This window comes from Lonchura striata, chromosome 19, assembly GCF_046129695.1.
Source record: "Lonchura striata isolate bLonStr1 chromosome 19, bLonStr1.mat, whole genome shotgun sequence".
Lineage (NCBI taxonomy): Eukaryota > Metazoa > Chordata > Aves > Passeriformes > Estrildidae > Lonchura > Lonchura striata.
Window position 1 is genome coordinate 4,609,312 of NC_134621.1, and position 17,107 is coordinate 4,626,418.

General features: G+C 47.1%; 1 protein-coding gene across 1 annotated transcript in view; it reads right to left on the reverse strand.

Moving 5' to 3' along the window:
• MYO15B (myosin XVB) overlaps positions 1 to 17,107 on the reverse strand; it is a 43,177-nt gene that overhangs the window by 17,209 nt on the left and 8,861 nt on the right. Inside the window, exons 10-36 of the mRNA XM_077787435.1 lie at positions 15,831 to 15,992; positions 14,769 to 14,882; positions 14,360 to 14,418; positions 14,137 to 14,272; positions 13,714 to 13,809; positions 13,021 to 13,152; positions 12,735 to 12,860; positions 12,146 to 12,223; positions 11,675 to 11,823; positions 11,538 to 11,583; positions 11,055 to 11,179; positions 10,836 to 10,953; positions 10,226 to 10,311; positions 9,960 to 10,053; positions 9,022 to 9,069; positions 7,711 to 7,788; positions 6,622 to 6,687; positions 6,084 to 6,141; positions 4,415 to 4,545; positions 4,212 to 4,307; positions 2,429 to 2,664; positions 2,170 to 2,348; positions 1,428 to 1,500; positions 806 to 1,012; positions 643 to 722; positions 357 to 454; positions 95 to 182 (exon numbers count right to left, since the gene is read on the reverse strand). Coding sequence (XP_077643561.1) covers positions 95 to 182; positions 357 to 454; positions 643 to 722; positions 806 to 1,012; positions 1,428 to 1,500; positions 2,170 to 2,348; positions 2,429 to 2,664; positions 4,212 to 4,307; positions 4,415 to 4,545; positions 6,084 to 6,141; positions 6,622 to 6,687; positions 7,711 to 7,788; positions 9,022 to 9,069; positions 9,960 to 10,053; positions 10,226 to 10,311; positions 10,836 to 10,953; positions 11,055 to 11,179; positions 11,538 to 11,583; positions 11,675 to 11,823; positions 12,146 to 12,223; positions 12,735 to 12,860; positions 13,021 to 13,152; positions 13,714 to 13,809; positions 14,137 to 14,272; positions 14,360 to 14,418; positions 14,769 to 14,882; positions 15,831 to 15,992 — 2,959 coding nt within the window. The remainder of the gene's footprint in view (positions 1 to 94; positions 183 to 356; positions 455 to 642; positions 723 to 805; positions 1,013 to 1,427; positions 1,501 to 2,169; positions 2,349 to 2,428; positions 2,665 to 4,211; positions 4,308 to 4,414; positions 4,546 to 6,083; positions 6,142 to 6,621; positions 6,688 to 7,710; positions 7,789 to 9,021; positions 9,070 to 9,959; positions 10,054 to 10,225; positions 10,312 to 10,835; positions 10,954 to 11,054; positions 11,180 to 11,537; positions 11,584 to 11,674; positions 11,824 to 12,145; positions 12,224 to 12,734; positions 12,861 to 13,020; positions 13,153 to 13,713; positions 13,810 to 14,136; positions 14,273 to 14,359; positions 14,419 to 14,768; positions 14,883 to 15,830; positions 15,993 to 17,107) is intronic.

Here is a 17,107-nt window from a genome sequence, read left to right on the forward strand (position 1 = left end):
TGCAATAATTAGCATTTAAGGGGCTCCCTGACTTGTGCTCACTGAAAGTCGTGCAGTCTCAGGTGTTCCCAGTTGCCCCCATGCCCTTACAGACCTGTAGAAGGAAAGATTCCTCTCTGTGTGGGTCCAATCTTCCCACCTCCTTTCATGCGCCTGGTGAGAATCTCCCTGCTCTCCAGATCCTGCATCAAAATAAGCCCAAAACAGTTATCTGAGCTGAGAGGGACAGACTTCCCAGGGGGAAAGACATTCAAAGGGGCTGAGCAGGGGCAGTGAATAGGCAGGAAAAACTTGAAGGATTTACAGGGACTGGAGAACTGCAGAGAGAAGGCAGGAGGGAACATCAGGGCACTTACAGATACTCTGGAGCTCTGGTGCAGCACAGGGCTGAAGAGATCATCCACATAGTGATCCAAGCCTACAGGAGTCCTCAGGTCATCTCTAAACCTTGAATCTGAGGGCAGAGAGAAGTCTGGTGACAAGGCAGGTAAGAAACATTCCCCTGCCTCCAGTCTCTATTAGTCATGTTTCAGAGCAGAGCTCTACAAGAAGAATCATCTGAATCCCCCTCTGCCCTGATGCCCTGGCTGGGACCCATCTGGCCCTTCCCAGTGTCAGCCACAGTCCTGGGCTAAAGCTCACCTGGATGGAAACCAAGAGGTTCTGGAGGCAGGCTGGGTGGGGGGAAGAGAGGGGCCTGGATACCTGGAGCAGGAGGGATCCTGTTGAAGAGGAAAATGGGATGAGGACCAGAGTGTTGAAAGATGGGCCACAAGTGATGGGGCAGGAGGAATAGGTGGCTCACATGTCCAGGTCAGAGGAGTGGAGAATGCTCCTGTCCCTTTCTGGAGTGATGGGGTACTCAGTGGAGGCCTGGGAGGAGCAGATGAAGTTGCTGGTCTCCTCCATCTCTCCAATGAGGTCCAGCACAAAGTCACAGCCCAGCAGGTCCTGCCACGTGTTGCCAGTGAACATGGAGACAGACCACCCTCGAGTCTTCTTGTCACAGCCCCTGGGAGAGGAAAGGTGTCCAGGCAAGCAGGGGAAAGGGAGAGGGAGGAAAACATTACATTCAGTTTCTTCTTGCCTTGTCTATCCTTTAAGTCCTTTAGATTTAGGGTATGAATCAACTATTAAGTGCCCAGGGTTAGAAAAAAACGAGAATCCTTCAAGATTTGTCCTTTTCATCAATTACTCTTTTCTCTGAAGCTGCTCTCAGAGATCACACCAGTGGTTCCTCTGTTCCTTGTTTATGGTTGAGGGTTGTGTTAAGGGTGAAGAAGGGAGCACAGGCTGGAGTGGGCAAGAAGTGACTATTCTACATGTGACCATATAAATCTCAGCCTGAAGACCAAAACAGGCTGAACCTTAGAGCTGGTGACAGCCTGTCACACACCCCCAGCCCTGGTCCCATCCTCTGGCAGTACCTTGCACTCAAGATCCAGGCTGCATACTGCTCCCCAGTCATCCAGGACTCCACCTCAGCTGAGAACTTCTCCTCTGGCACAGAGAGCAAAGTCAGTACCCACAGCAACACCCACATTCCATGGGACACAGGTAGAGCCCAGCTGGAAAGTTTCACACACTCCTGAGCAGGGCCACAGGACTGTGGAGCTAAGACTCTGGCATTTGAGGACTGAAAGCTTATGGAAGGCTCCACATGAACACATTCACTTCCAAAATATCTGTTTCATGGCACAGTTTGGCATTTCCAACCTGACAGGTTTGCTTGGGGATCACCCCACCACTCACAAGGAGCCAGAGTAGGGATGTTATGTGTTCAATTCACAGAGCTGCTAGTTGCTCAAGAGGCAGCTTCAGGTAATACTTGAAAAGGGAGAAGGGTAGAAAGTCCCTTTAACAAATACTGCTGCATTGGCTGTCATGAATAGCAGCCCTGTAGAGATGCACAGGCTGAAAAACCCTCTGTTGAGCAGGGCCCAAACCCAGGAGAATCTCATTCCTTCCCCTGAGAAGCAGATCCCACCCTGCCCAGACTTTGCAAGTTTTGGGTCTAAATTCAGATGCTTGTTTCCCCATGGCTGTACCAGCAAACAGTGTTCTGATCCACTTTACTTAGTTGAGGGAATTATTTCCCAAATGCTGATTACTGCACTGGAAAAGCCCTTAGAGACTAAAAGACAGCAGGAGGGCAGAAGCCTGAGTTACCATTAAAGGTATGAACATCCAGCACCATCTTCCCTCTCCTCTGGTTTGCTGTCCACTCCAGCTGGGTGGGAGGGTAAGCCCGAGAGGGTGCAGGCTCTGTCTCTGTGCACTGAGCTGCCGTCAGCATCTTGCGCTGGCAGACAGCACTGTAGCCCTCCATGCCATAGTCTGACACAAACCTAGGAGAAGGAGCTGCATGTAGCACTGCTCATCCCTCTGAACCCCTCTGTAAGCCTGCCTTGGCCTTTTCTCCTCTTACTTCAGCAGTGGCTTCTCCAGTGCTGGTGAGGGGCCAAAGCAGCTCAGCAGAGTGGCCATCAGGACCCAGCCTCGCTGGCTGTGCTCCGTGTCCGGGTTCCTCCAGGTCTGGGCAACCACCTGGCTGAAGATTTCATTGCGCAGAGCAGCATCCCCCAAACCTCTCCCAGCAATGTAGTTGCCCAGCAGGACCTCCTGCCAGCCACGGAGACTCTGGTCACCGATGAACCGCAAAATCTGGAAGCATCCAGGGCAAGAAAGAGAGAACCAGAGTTGTAACTCTGTCCCAAACTGTGGTGTAGGGACTCGGAGACATCAGGAGCATAGAACCACATTGGGGTCTGTCTTCAGGTTTTTGTGCACCACCAAAGTGCTGGGCAATTTGGGAGGCAATGGTTATATAGACTGGATACTGACTAAAAGTCAGGGTGACTTCAGTCTCTTCTGAGGTATGATTCAGAATTTGGTCTAGGGCAAAATATTTCCCCTTGGGCAGGGCTTAGACACACAAGTAAATGACCATAGGATACTTGCTACTGAGCCCACTGAGTGTCTAAAAGCCTTTGGTACAATTAATATTATACCAAGTACTATGGGATGTGGTGGCTCAACACAGTCACTGAAGAAATTATTCAGCTTCTTGACTATGGATATCAACATCTTCAATGCTTTTTTAGTTTGTGTTTCTCACCCTTAGGTACAGAATTATTTCTTTCATCCTCTATACTTCAATACATCATGAATTACTTTTTTTTTCTAAAATGGATGGTTTTGTAAAGAACATTTAAGCATAACAACACTTCTAAAAACACTTGATGGTACCAAGTGTGTCAGAGATTCACTGAGAAAAACAGGGGATGGTTGTTTAGTTCTCATGGAATTCTTTGTAGCAAATCCCTACTTCATTAGCAAGGCAGAAAAAGTGCCTTTGATCTTCAAAAAAATAATAGTGTTCTGCTTAAACACAATCCTATTCACAGGATTTTATCAAAGCTTATGCTCTTCTATAACTGGGATCACAAGGACAAAACAAGAGACTGTTTTTAGGTATTAACTTTCTTAATGGGCTTATTTTAATTCCATGTAATTCCCAAAAAGATGACTAGATTTACTTAGAAAATATCTTGAGTTTTATCCTATTTTCAACCATTTTGAAGAAGAAATGTTAAGAAATATATGTTTCACATCCACAGAGATGAAATAGCACCATCCCCTTCACACAAGCATTATAGCGTGAGGGTGTGGTTCCAGGTGTACTTTTGCTGATGACAAAGTCCCTGCCCTTTTCCAGCCTTTAAACAACAGTTCATTGTCCCCTGTGGGGTACTGACACATCTGTGAGCCCAAGGTGCAATCGAGATGTTTGCTATAAACCACATCATGGAAAAGGTCTGGGTTAAACGAAACTTTTTTATGGCTGGCAGACAAGTAAGCGGTTGAGAAGACAGATTTCCCTTCTCATTGCTACTGAGTCTGGAATATTAAAGTTTAGCAGTGCTGTTCCTATAGGTCCTGCCAAATTCTCGGGCTCCATCACCAGGCAACTTTGATCCCAGTAGTCTGTGGCTGGTCTGTGCCTCCTCAAAAACACAGCAACCTTAAGGGGCTGTGTGTGATCACTGTCAGTCTGCTCCAGGGCCTAGAAGGAGCAATTTATTCTGCTTTTCCAGCCCTCCATGTATTGTAAGAATAGCATCCACCACCAGCAACTTGTTGTATAAAGTCTTCAAAACATTGACTGTGCCCACCTGTCCTTCAACAAGGTCAAGAACAACGTCTCTTACCAATTTGTTTATCTCAAGTGCACTCTCCTGGTGTTCAGCATCCAGGTGGGTTAAGGGGTGCTGCAGAGGCTGACCAGGGGCAGGGAAATCTGGCTTCTACAATGAAACAAAAAAAAAGATAGAAATATTTGCTCCTGGTGTTGCTAAAACCAGTGTGTCTGCCCACAGGGGAGGCAGTAAAGAGAGATAAAACGAGTTCCCACCTGGAAGTGTGATTTGATGAAGGAGGAGAAGGGATAGCTGTTGATGGTGGGTGGGAGGGAAAGGTCATCCTTGACCTTGACTTCTGGGGGCTGTGTCTCTGTTATCTGGTTGGCCTGTGCTTGGTGTCGACCTGCAAGGGAAGGAGGTCTGGTGTGGTGGCAGGACACAAACAATTCACACAGCAGCTCCTGGCTGACCTGCACCTCTCCCTGCCGAGCCTCTGAACCAGCCCTGGCTGCAGGGACACCCAGCCCAGCTACCTCAGAGCCCCAGCAGGGACAGCCTCACCTCCCTGAGAGCACAAGGACTCCTTTCAGGAGGGAGATTTTACAGCTCTGATCTTTCTGACTCTTCTCCCCAGGGAACACCTGGAGATTCATCTGCTCTGCAGCATTTACAGGCAGGAAATGCTGAGCCCATGCAGAGATACTGCTGACAACAGCCCAGTCCACAAGGAAATGAGAGCTCTTTGTAATGAGGGGTTTCTTGTGGATAAGAGAGGAGCAAACCACTAAATGAAGGGATTTCTCAGTGCAGCACAGCTCCTGTGCTATTCCTCTCTAGCTGTGTCCCCTGATGCTCTCCAATCCTCCCCATTTCCATCCCATCAGCTTTCATTTCCAGCAGTTTCACTGTTCCCTGAGCCCCTCTGGCTTACATTGCTCACTAGACCAGCTGATAGTCCCTGGAGGGCTGTGCCATGAAATGTGAGCTATTTGGGAATCCAGCACAGTCTGCTCCAATTCACCAGACTTTTCTGCCTCATTGTCTCCCTTACTGTCCCCCACAGAGGGCCACAGGCACAGCTGGCTTTGGGTTTGACACCACAGAGAGAGAGAGAGGCAAATCCTGCCTCAACCTATTTGCAGCTTAAATATTTGTACAGAGAGCCACAGAGGAAACACTACTGCCCAAAACTTAATGCTCAGGGTCAGATCAACAGCTCGTGAAATTATTGCAATTAGTGGTATTTTGGACGATTTGAAAGCCAATTGGTGCATCCCTAAATTGCTGAATTAATACATACTCGATTTGTTACATTGTTACATCCTTAAGTTATTTTATTGTTATATCCTTAGACTGATAAATAGTTATATCTCAAGTTATTGCATTGTTCCAAAATCAAGCTGTTACCCTGTTTCTCCTTCCTTCTATTTTAAACTTTGTTTTGAGGAAATAATTTTTAATGAAACCTGAAAATATTTCTTTGAAATTGTCAAAACTGTCATTTTCTTCCCCTTCAATTTCCTTAAAGATTTTAGAGCAGGTAAAAGATGGGTTTGTTTTTCCACCCCTGATACTCATCACTGCCAGAGACCTGGGTTCATTAAGCAGTTTGCTGTCACATAACTTTGACCAAAGAGTTTTGGACCATCCCTGTCATCAGTTCTACCAGCCCAGTTCAAAATAAGAGCTGAAAAATTAACAAAGACACTGATTTTCAAGTTAGTGCTCTGCCCCCTGGTCCAAGTTGCTTTCCTTCCCTACTGTGTCAGGAAACAACATCCATGGTACCGTTTGCCTTTATCATATTTACACTGCAATTATAATTAATCAAATCCAGCCCAGTGACAGGCAGCAAGGAGAAAAAAGACATACACTGGTATAAACAAGGAAATACCCAGTGAAACAATCCAGGAAAGGGAGGGAAGGAGGAGGATTTCTCACCTTCAACAAAGTGCAGGAGGTCTGCGAGCTCTGCAGGGATCTCCAGCAGCCCCACGTCCTGGAGAGAGAAACAGAAACTGGCTGCCAGCAGAGAGAAAACACATCAAACCCTGAGCTGAGCCTGGGTGAAACTGCCTTGGAAAAGCTGCCAGGACAGGGATGGAGCACCTGAGCCAAAGCAGGGACTTCTGTCCCCACAACACTCAGAGCCATTGCAAATGGGGAGGTATTGCATGAACACAGCTGTGTGACATGGGCCAGCAAAGGAGGGGAAGGGGAGCAATTCCTAAATAAAAAAATCAACTGCCACAAGGGGAAGGACAGGAAATTGGCTTTCTTTGACTCATCCCTCATTCCTATTAAATGTGGCATATTGCACTGTAGAGACTGCACCTGAAGGGTAAGGCCATTTCCTCCTGCACTTTCCTGACAGTTTTCTTTTGATTTTTCAGTATCCAAAAGTGCTACAGAATAAAATGAGACCTGATTCTCTTGTTTGATATATGTTGGAAGGTCCTAAGAAAGCTCAGATCTCTACCAGGGTAATCCAGATGAGAATCTGGCCAATGAGTCTTAATAAGTCACTGGTTTGCACCTTGCACTGCTGCAGGGTAGGAAGCAGATGGGCCAATACAACACAGTGTATCAGCATCACTGCATGTAAAGAGTCAGCTCAGGGCATTTCAGACAGAACTACTCAGATTAAGGCACTATAAAACCAAGCCAAAGTCACAAAACTGAAGCTTTTGGGGGCTTTTTGTTTGTTTGTTTTTATGGGTTTTTTTTGTTGTTTGGTTTGTTTGGGTTTTTTTTTGTGTGTGTGTGTGTGTGGTTTTTTTTTAAGATCTGCATAGTAAAGCCTCTTGTCACCAGCACATTATTCTGACATCTCTCTCCACTTAAAGACAGATTCACAGCACTTTTGATCAGTTCGATTTTGCTCATAAGATACTTGACTTCAAATCTGGTTTTTCAATGGTGTATTCAGGACGTAGACTGTGAAATTCCACAGTTTTGGATCCACATCTGAGGAAACAGGCGATACAAGAGCACCCAGGGCTAATTTTTCTTTTTGTTACTGAGAGATCTACACAGAATTGTGGATAATATCAATTCAGATTCCCTTGATATAGACAGTGCAGAAAATGTGTGTCCAGACTAGACACATCAGTAATGGCATTAGTTAGAAGTATTGATACAGGCTAAAAGTGTTATAACACCTTTAATACATCCCTTCCTCTACATCAGCTGCTGTTAATACATTTATGCAGAAGTGTCTCATTCCCACCCCTCACAATAGAAGATGATCACCAAAAATAATCTTCCCTCCACCTCTGAAGAGCAGGTCCAGTGCTGGGAGCAAGCACAGTGCTCTGACAGGACTGGCTGACAATGCCTGGCTGTGCCCAGAGCATGGGAAACACTGAACTAATGAGATGTTTCTGTATTAGGAGTCCTTTATACCATCTAGCCTGCAATCTGTACCAGGTTCCAGACACATTTATACGTCTGTATGTCCTGCTGTTCCCAGCAAACCTGGGCTGAGGAGGCACAAGGGAGGGAGAACACCTGGAGAACCTGATTTTTTTTTTTATCTCAGACCCTCCCAGACCATTTGACAACTCACCATTCCTTGGCTGGGACTATTCTCTGTGTCACCACAGGCCAGGGAGCTCCTTCTTTGTTTCCTTTCCTCTAACTCCTGCTGTTAGGAGATGAAAAGGGGATAGAGGGTGGGCAGATATGTGTATGAAGTAAATTCCAGCTATTTTGGGGGCAGATGTTGAGGGTGGCCAGGAGATGGTGTCTTGCTCCAGCAGATAAAATGAAAGAACAGCTACAGAGCCTTCTTGGGACTCCAACACAGTGTTTTGGGAAGAGGCACCCCAGACAAAGAGCTGAGCTTGACAGAAACACCTCCTGCCCTTCAAGACACAATTCAACAGCAAGAGCCTCCAGCACCTGCCCATCATCCTGCCACACCTTCCCTTGCTGAGCACTTAATGTGGCTCAGGACAAAAGCACCCAGCAGCTGCCAGAAACATTCACCCACCTCCTTCAGCATCAAAGCACCTGATAACAGCCTGAACAGGACAGATGAACTTGTCCATGGAGAGGAAATCCTTCAGAAAGGTGGGAGGGATACCAAAAGCTAAACTCACTCACAGCTCTGCCCTTTCCCACCCATTCTATTGCTCCCCAGCCTCGCCACTCACCTGACTCCTGCTCGGAGATGGGGAAGGAGGGTCTCTGTCTCCTTCTCTGCCTCTCTCCTGCCTGTCAGGGGTGCAGAGCACTGTGACTACATGGGAGCTTATGAGGGCTGGGCTGAGAAAGACAGTGACAAGCTGAAGTCCAAAGGGCAGGGCTGTAGGGTGGGGAAAGGAGGAACTTTGTAGCAGGTGAACTTTGAGGCCTTTCCTGCTGCTACTGCATGTACAGAGACCTCAGCAAACAAACACTGAAGGAACAGAAACAGATTCAAAAGAGCTACACTGTTGTGGTTACCTGGGAGAAAGAAACTCTGGATCCTGTCCAGGTGGGAAGGGCAAGAAACAGAACAGAAACTCAAGCTGTGCTGGACACGGCAAGAGAGGATGCACCTCTGCAGGTTTGTAGCAACACCACGGTCCTTAACTCTCTGCCCCACCATGCCCTCAGCCATGCCAGGAGCTGTGCTGGGTCCTTCCCTTGTAAAGCTGATAGCTATGAGGCATTACTGCTACTCTAAGGATGAGTGGTCTAATTTCCTCTTTCCAGATTTATTTTAATAGTAAGGAAATGGCCCTTTAATAATGAGGAAATGACCCTTAGCCTTCAGGTGCAATATTTTACTTTTCCAATTTTATTTTAATAGTTTGTGCAGAATACATTATACCCATTTGACAGAACCACGGCTCTCTCCTAGACACTATTTTCCATCTTCTCAAAAACCTACCATCCTGTTCTCACCCCAGAGGTCAAGGGCTTGAGCAGCCTGAAGCAGCTGTAAGGGATCAGGGGAGGATCATTGTGGACTGTAAAAATCTTGCAATTCAGTCACCATCAGTAATTGAACTGGGCAACAAAAAAAGCAAGATGAATGACTCCTTACAGCTCGAGCAGAACAGCAGCTCTGAAGACCACAGATGGTCTTGTCTCATGTAGGGCAGCCTGGAGTGATGTCTGGAGAGGCTGCCTAGAACAGAGGCTACACAGAGTTAGAGAATAAAGTAGGTATTCATTAAAGGCCTTCAACAGATACACCTTGGGCAGTGCAGGAGTCTGGCAGAGGCCACACCCAAGATGGACAATGGTCATGACTTTTTCAGACAGATATAAGTTTGGTCTTTTGGCATATCAGAGGTTAATTGTCCAATTATAGCTTCAGGTAACAAAGTCACATTCCCCCAGTTTGCTTTCCCCAATTCACTTTTGTTTGTACTTTCCAGGCCTGAGGTTGTGATGGTGACCCTGGTTCTCAGGCCTGGAAGGATTGTTTTGTCTGACCAAACCGTGAAGAGAGCTTATTCACACCCTATATGGAGTTCAGAGTTATACCCTATGCAGTACAGGATCTGAAAAATATAAAAGCTAAAACTTAAGGCATCATTCTCACCCTGGCTCACACAGCCAGACCCATGAATCAGCTGTGTTTGCAATACCTGCACCAATTCTGCATGTCATTTAGAGAGAGAAGGCTCCAGCCTCTCTAATTCCTTCATTTGGCTACATTTATGTCAGGCAGAGGGTGGTGGACACCTCACTGGGTGAGGACACCTCACCTCACTCCCAACAAACCTTCCAAAGCTATCCCTGCCCTGGCCTCACCCAGTCCCCAGCTCGCTCTGCTTAGGGCAGAAACAGCCCCTCCTGTACACCTTGCTCTGTTGTTACCCGGCAGCGCTTCCTCCTTTGAATCAAAGGTCTGGAGATTATAATCATGCTTTTAAATTGCACCAAAGTCTTCTTCAGCCTCCTGTAACGCTTCCTAGAAGATATGAAAATAATTGTCTTCTGAGAGAAGAATTGTCTGCTGAGGGACACATCAAACACACACAGAGCAGTCCAGGAGCCAGTGTGTGGAGGGGTGGGGACATCCCCACCTGGCTGTCCCTTGCATGGCCAAAGGGTTGTCCCTTGGCTGTCCCTTGGCTCCTGACCTTGCCTGGTAACCTCGGAAGTGAGCCTGGATGAGCGTGACTTTCTCCTGGAGGCGCCGGCGCTGAAGGAGGCGTCGGAATTTCCTCTGCAGAGTGACAACAGCCCAGCTCTGCCTCTGCAGCCATCGTCTCTCCAGCAGCTGCCTGCCCTTCTCCTTCAGGAACACCTGGGCAAAGGCAGCAGCTGCTGACCCACGAGGGAAGCAGCTGATCAATAATAAAAACTGCTGGGTTATCCCTTTGTAGCCTTTAAGGGTTCTTGCTAAGGAAACTGGGGAGGGCAGGAGGCACAGGTGCACAGGACAGAGATGGATGCATTTGTGGTGGACAAGGAATCAGGGAGTGATGAAGGTTAGCAGGTAGTAAAAGTAGAATGCTGGGTATACAAAGGGCTTGGCCATGCTACAAATAGCCTGGAGCTGGAGCATCCTGTTAATCTGAAGTGCTAAAAATGCCTCCTTAGTACTTGAGACAAGAGGCAAAGGTGAGAGGGGAAGGTGTGCAAGGCCCTCCCTCTGTGGGCAGAGGCTGAGCTCCTCTCCTGCTTTGCCAGCCTGGGAATGGGTGGGTGAGGCTGTGCTATCCAGATGGGATTCTCTGTAGGCATCACCTTTGTCACCCCAATCTGATAGAGATCCGAGGGGTTCCCCAGCACGTGAGCCAGCACTGCTGCACAGCCTTCTCTCTGCTGTAAACTGCTGGGCTTGCTCCCAGCCAGGAGCCCGTACCTGCCACAGGAGGAGTGGCTGTGACAAAACCAGGGCTGGTGGAGCCCTCAGAGAGCAAATCCTCCAGGGCTGGGCCATCCCGAGCCAGGACACCCCTGTACCTGGCCAGGAAGCTCTGGAATGGCAGATGGACTGGGAATCCCTCCTTTAGAATGTGGATGGCCTCCAGTATCCCAGAATGTCGCAGCTGACAGTTGACATATTCCACATCAAAGACATTTGACAGCTGCAAAGATAAAGCAGACCAAAAAAACAAAAAACCAACAAAACAACAAGAAATAAAGACAAATTAAAGAAAGGAGACTGAAGGCAGGGAGTTTAGAAAGGGTCTCCTTCTCTTGTCCTTGGATTGGATCCTACCACGGGCTGTGGGCCATGGAACACAAAGCCCAAGGAATACTTTGTTGTCCAACTGACCCTGGTTCTGCTCCTGCACAGGGAAGGGTGGGACACAGAATGGGGAAGAAAAGTCTCAAGCTATCAAAGGAAACAAAGAAATTTACATTCCAGCTGTGAAAGGAGAGCTGATGGAGAAGAATGAAGGAACTGAGGGACTCCACAAGGAGGTCAGGGTGCTGCCCTACCTTCCTGGGATTAGGGGTGATGCATCGGATGAAGAAGGCATGGCTCCTGGAAAACAGAAGGAAGAACCTTGGATCACCTCCTCTCCATGCTGACCCTGGAACACTTCACACTTCTGTGTGCCAACAGCTTCTCTCACCCTCTCAGCTTGGCTGTGAGGTCCTGCAAAGACTGCTGGAATTTGGACACCAGTGTGGAGGGCTGAGGCCTGAGCCCTCTGCCCCTGCCCCCCAGCTCCCTTCGCTGACCATAGGCAGCTTTGGCCCTCTGGAAAATGTGAGACACCACCTGCAAAAACAAAGAAATGACCAAAACTCACTGAACTATTTGGAAATAATTTCTTCTACCTGAAACTTAATGGGGCCATTTTCCCTTGCCCCTAGCAGTGGCAGGAATGCAGCTGCATCCTCAGCAGTCTCTGTGTTTTATATATAAAGTGCATCAATTGTGGGCAAAGACAATTTGCCCAATTCCCAAGTAAACTCAGTAAAATAAAACTTGTGGCTTTTCCGGGTTCTCCTGACACCTGTTCAGCAGCTTTCTGCCACTCACATAAACACAATGAGTGAGTGTCTGCAATAGAGATCTTCCTCCTGACCCACGTCTGTACCTTGAGGCGGCTCTGGGAGAAGATATCCAGCACCTCTGGCCGCAGCTGGTCACGGTTTTTATTGAGAAACTTGTGGACCTGCAGAGGCAAAGTCTGATTTAAAGCACCATTCAGACCACTCAGACAGGCAATCATCCCTGTTACACACAGTGGGACTGGGGACAGGCAGCTGGAGAGATGGAACAAGGGGAAAGCCCTGGAGAATGAAGCTGGTTCTTCCTGCTGCCACCAGGGTAGAGAGGATAATGAGTTCTGCTTTGAGAAGGGATTGCTTCTTTTCTCCTTCACATCACCCAGCAGGCTTTCACCTCTCTTTTTGATTTTTTTCCCAGCAGCAAGAGCTTTCCTGCATTTCCAGGACTCTGAGGTTGTTGTGTCACTGAGAGTAATTCCTATTTTTCTTCTGCCCAGAGGCAGTTTAGTTGGCTCTCTTAAAAACAATTTCCTCTCTTCTGATAAACTGATGCTCTAGAGGGAAGTGCAGTCACAAGGGGAGAGCTTTGGTCACAGAGCTGGTCCATCAGGACACCCACAGCTTGTCCCCAGGGTGGGTTATTTCTCCAGCTGCTCTCAGCTCCTGCCAGCTCACCTGGTAGGTGACAGGGCCAGCAAAGTGCTGCACAGTGAACTCTGGCAAAGGCAGCTTGGGCTTGGTGTACCAAGGGCTGTTCCCATGGTGGTAATGACACTTCTGCAGGAAAGTGTGGTCTGTGGCCTGTAAAAGAGGTTTTCTGATGCTGCAACACTCTCAGTAGGCTGAAAAGTCACTGTTAAACTGAAAGTAAACATTGAATACTCGTGCAATCATTCTGGAAAACAGCCTCACCTTAACCATCCTTTGAAGGGGATTCCATGAGAGGCTGAGAGCTCCTCACCTGAATCAGGGATGTCTGGTCATCCAGGATGCACAGGATGCCGTGGGGCTTTGCAGTAAGGAAATCCAGGCACGACTCACTGCACATCTTGGAAATAGGAATCCAAGCTAACTGCTCCTGGCTGTATTCCTCCTGCAAGTTAAAGGCCAAATCCAGCCATGCAAACGAGGGCAAATGGAGAGAATTATCAGAAGGATTTGGTTGTTTATCAGGAAGTTAGTGTTTCACTGCTGTTAGGAACTTGCCTAGAATTGTCTGGTTTTTGTCTCATGGAATTTCTTCTAAAGCCACTAATGCTTTTCCATATTTAAGAGAAGAAGGCTGCTAAGCTGAGTGATAAAGTGAACTGTAGAAGTCAACAAGTCTGATAAACACACTTTCATCCCCAGAACATAAGTGGTACAGAAAATGCTACAAAGAAGCCAAACAGGCTTTAAAAGTGCCCACTGAGGTCTGGGCTCTTTGACCCTGACCAACTCACTTATAAAATCTGGAAAAGGGAGCAAGGTGCTGACAAAATCTCCTTCCCTTAATTGAGTGTAGAATTAATAAAAGGTATTGAATAGGCAACTCTATGGATATTGCCTAAGGGGACCATTCAGTTTCCTGTTCCCTGCTGAGGGATACTCTGAGGGTGACTCAGTCCCTGTGTTCTGGCTCAAGGAGGTGTGAATTCCACTGAGCTCCACTTACCTCTTCCTGGGCAATGACAGTCTGGCAGAAGAACCACTGGAGGTGCTCGTTGGCCAAGTTGATGCAGAGCTGCTCTAAGCTGTTCACCCCCAAATCCTGCAAAGACAAAAATGTAAATGCTGCACAGGCCCAGCTGAGCTGAGCTGCTGGTTCTGGCCAGTGTGAATGAACCCAAACAGCTCAAACCATCTTCTGGCTGGTTTGCAAGCTCTTAGCCTGACTTACTGACTAGGCTGAACAGCCAGAGGTGAGACAAGCTGTGAAGGAGCATAAAAAAGGGAAGATTTACTCTTGGATGCACAGCCCCACCTCTGTATTCCATTGATTTCAGCATTCATTGGGACACAGGTTTTAACAGGAGCCCTAAATAAAATACTGCAAGGCCTTGGTGAGCCCTCACTGTCCAGGCCATAGCAAACGAACATGAAAAATAACCTCAAACCCATGGATGTCCACAATGCCCACGGCACAGTCGGACTCCCAGGGAGCCAAGCACTCATTGATCCTCAGCAGCAGCCACTCAAAGAGCAGGTAGTACAGAGCCTTGGCAATGCAGTCCCTGAGTGAGAGAGGGGAGAGGAACCAGTTACTGCAAAGACAGCACCTCTGGGTGCATCTCACCCACCCAGGCATCAGCAGAAGTCACCTGGCATCAATGGCTCCTTCTACAGACAGAGGGGTGAAGATCCGATCATAAGATGTAACCTGGATACATAAAGAGACACAATTTTCTTTTATCTCACAGAACCACCACCTTTTTTTCTACTTGGCTGAGAATTTACCCAGGTATCAAAAGAAAACTAAACACAGAATTTTGCTGCCAGAGTGAGAGTCAATTGGCCAAAGTGATAAACCTGAGGCCACTCATGTCAGAGAAGATCCCCCCTAGATGTGAGCTCTGCCATCTTTACAGAGCTGCCTTGAGGGCCTCAGCCCATCCCAACCATTTTATTCCTGCTGTTACCTCCCAGATTTTGAGCCTTCTAAGTTTAGGACAGTGGGGCAGGACATTGCATGCTTCAAGAGGAATGAGGAATCACCAGAAAGGGACTCACAGTGACACGGTGAGTGACAGCACTCTGCAGGAGCTCTGCTGAGACACACAACAGATTGGCCACAATCTGAATCTCAGTGTCACTGGCGATGGCTGCGTGTTCAAAAGATTCTTTCTAAATAATAAAGTGTTCTTTATTATATATGTTATAGATACATATTATAATATTGGCTTTCCGTAAATATTAAAATGGATTTTATATGTGTAGCATTAAAGTAACTTTGTAATGAAGATATAGTTTTTATTTCTGTTGTTAATTAAGCTTAGTGAAATAGCTGCTTGTGTTAAAATGCCTCCTTAGATGGGATAACATCCAACGAACACAGGATGAGGACACCTGCTACAGATACACCAACTATCAGCACTCACCATCTGAAGACAGTGTGGACCAAGGCCCAGAATGGAAGATAACATTAAAAATAGACTAAAACCACAACCAAGGAACATGCATGCTCTAAAAAGGCAGACCCAATGAAGGGCCATGTAAAAATATGTAAACTAGTTTGGGGAAAAGCTATGCATAAGGGTCTATGAATATGCAACAGGCTGACATAAGGGAAAAGGTATTTAGGGGTATCTGAAGATAACAGAGTGCTCTTGGCTGAGAAGCAAGATGCACCCGGCCTTTATAACATTTGCTCTGTGGTCCTTGTCTCTTATTGTCCTTTATTAAAATTTTTAAATTTTCACAGGAGAGTGAACATGTTTTTCACATATATTACTGTACATATATTACTACCTATATTACTATATATTACAAATAGGAGCAATGGATGGGATACAAGGTCCCTCTTGTATAAATATTCTCAACAATACCTCAGCTGCACAGAGCTGGTCACAGCCTGGGTAGAACACCAGGTTCATTTTGGCTCCTTAAAAAGCCACCCAAGCTCTAATGACCTTCCGTTGCCTCCCATCTTCTGTCCCTGCCTAGATCAGTCTAGAGCCCAACACTGAAAGGACAGAAAAGTCTTCAAAGGATGTCATCCTCAGTCCCACCACATGGCACAACAGCAATATTCAGCACAAATACCCCATTGCCAAGGTGTTGGGGTTACTGTACCTCATAGGAGGTAAAGCAGATGTTCCCCAGCTGCAGAATGGCAGCCAGGACAGCCCAGGTGGAGTTCAGCTGATCATCTGAGAGGCTGATTCCCTCCAGAGCTTGCACCAAGACCAGAAAATCCTGACTGTCCTCCTTCCCCAGGACTTCACATGCTCTGCCCTGAGAGAAAAGGGACAGATAATCGTGGTGGGCTCCTTTAGCCTCAGGCAGGGGTTAAGCCACCATCAGGAATCTTCAGAGAAGTAGTTCAATCTTTTAAGGACTGGAGGAATCTGAAGAGATGAAAGACAGCAGTAGTGGAAACTCAGCATTTGTGAGGGGCCAATGTCTTCACCCTGTGGAGTTTTGAGATTTAGATCTCTCTTACCCACACAGGCCAACTTGCTGTTGGAATTCAGTACAAGCTCCCCAGGATGCCCCTGCCTGCTGCCGGGGTGGAACTTGAGAAGTGGCACCTCAGGGTTCTCCCAAGTAAATCATGGCAGAGCTGCCCCCCAAAATGGTACCAGATGGGGTTCTGTAAACCCAAAGAGCCACCCAGGGTCACAGCTTGTCTCATCTCAGCCATGGAACTCCACTACAACGTGGGCTCATCACTCCTCTGCTTTTTTTTCTCTACAAGAGGACACTCCTAGCAGCTGTGTGTGACCCTAAAGGTCACAGAAATCCTGGGTCAGGTTCTGCAGAACCTGTTTGTGTTCATGGGCATTCTTTGACCATAGTTCCCAGCTCTCAGCAGATTTTGGTGAGACAAGGATGAGGTCCAGGCAGCCCCCGGGCTTCTTCTTGCCAAGATCCAAAACAGATTTTGTCAGTCTCTGATAACTCTTTTGTGCATAATCTGATCTTTTTCCCTTGCCCTCTCAGCAGCAGGCTGGGATATTCCTGTTATTATCACCTTGAAGACTTTGCATTACAATGCTTTCCCAGACAGGAATCATTAATCACCCTTAAGAGTGGACCCTTAATTAAGGGAAATTAAGGGCTGAGCCCTTAATTGCCCTCCATCCTAGAGCCATTAATGGTACTTGTCCATTCCTCCCCTGAAGGCGAGGTGATTGCAATCACTATCGAGGATTCCTCCTGACTGCAGCTGCTGAATTTGAATTTGTCACCAGGGAAAGCTGACTCACGTTGAAATAGGAAAAATTTCTTGCTATTGTTGCGACCTCCTTGATTATGGAAAACAATCTTTAAAAAAAAAAAAACCAAAACCCACAGCCACATTAAAAAAAAAAAGTGCCACGATTGTGACTTGATGTAAGTCTGACAAA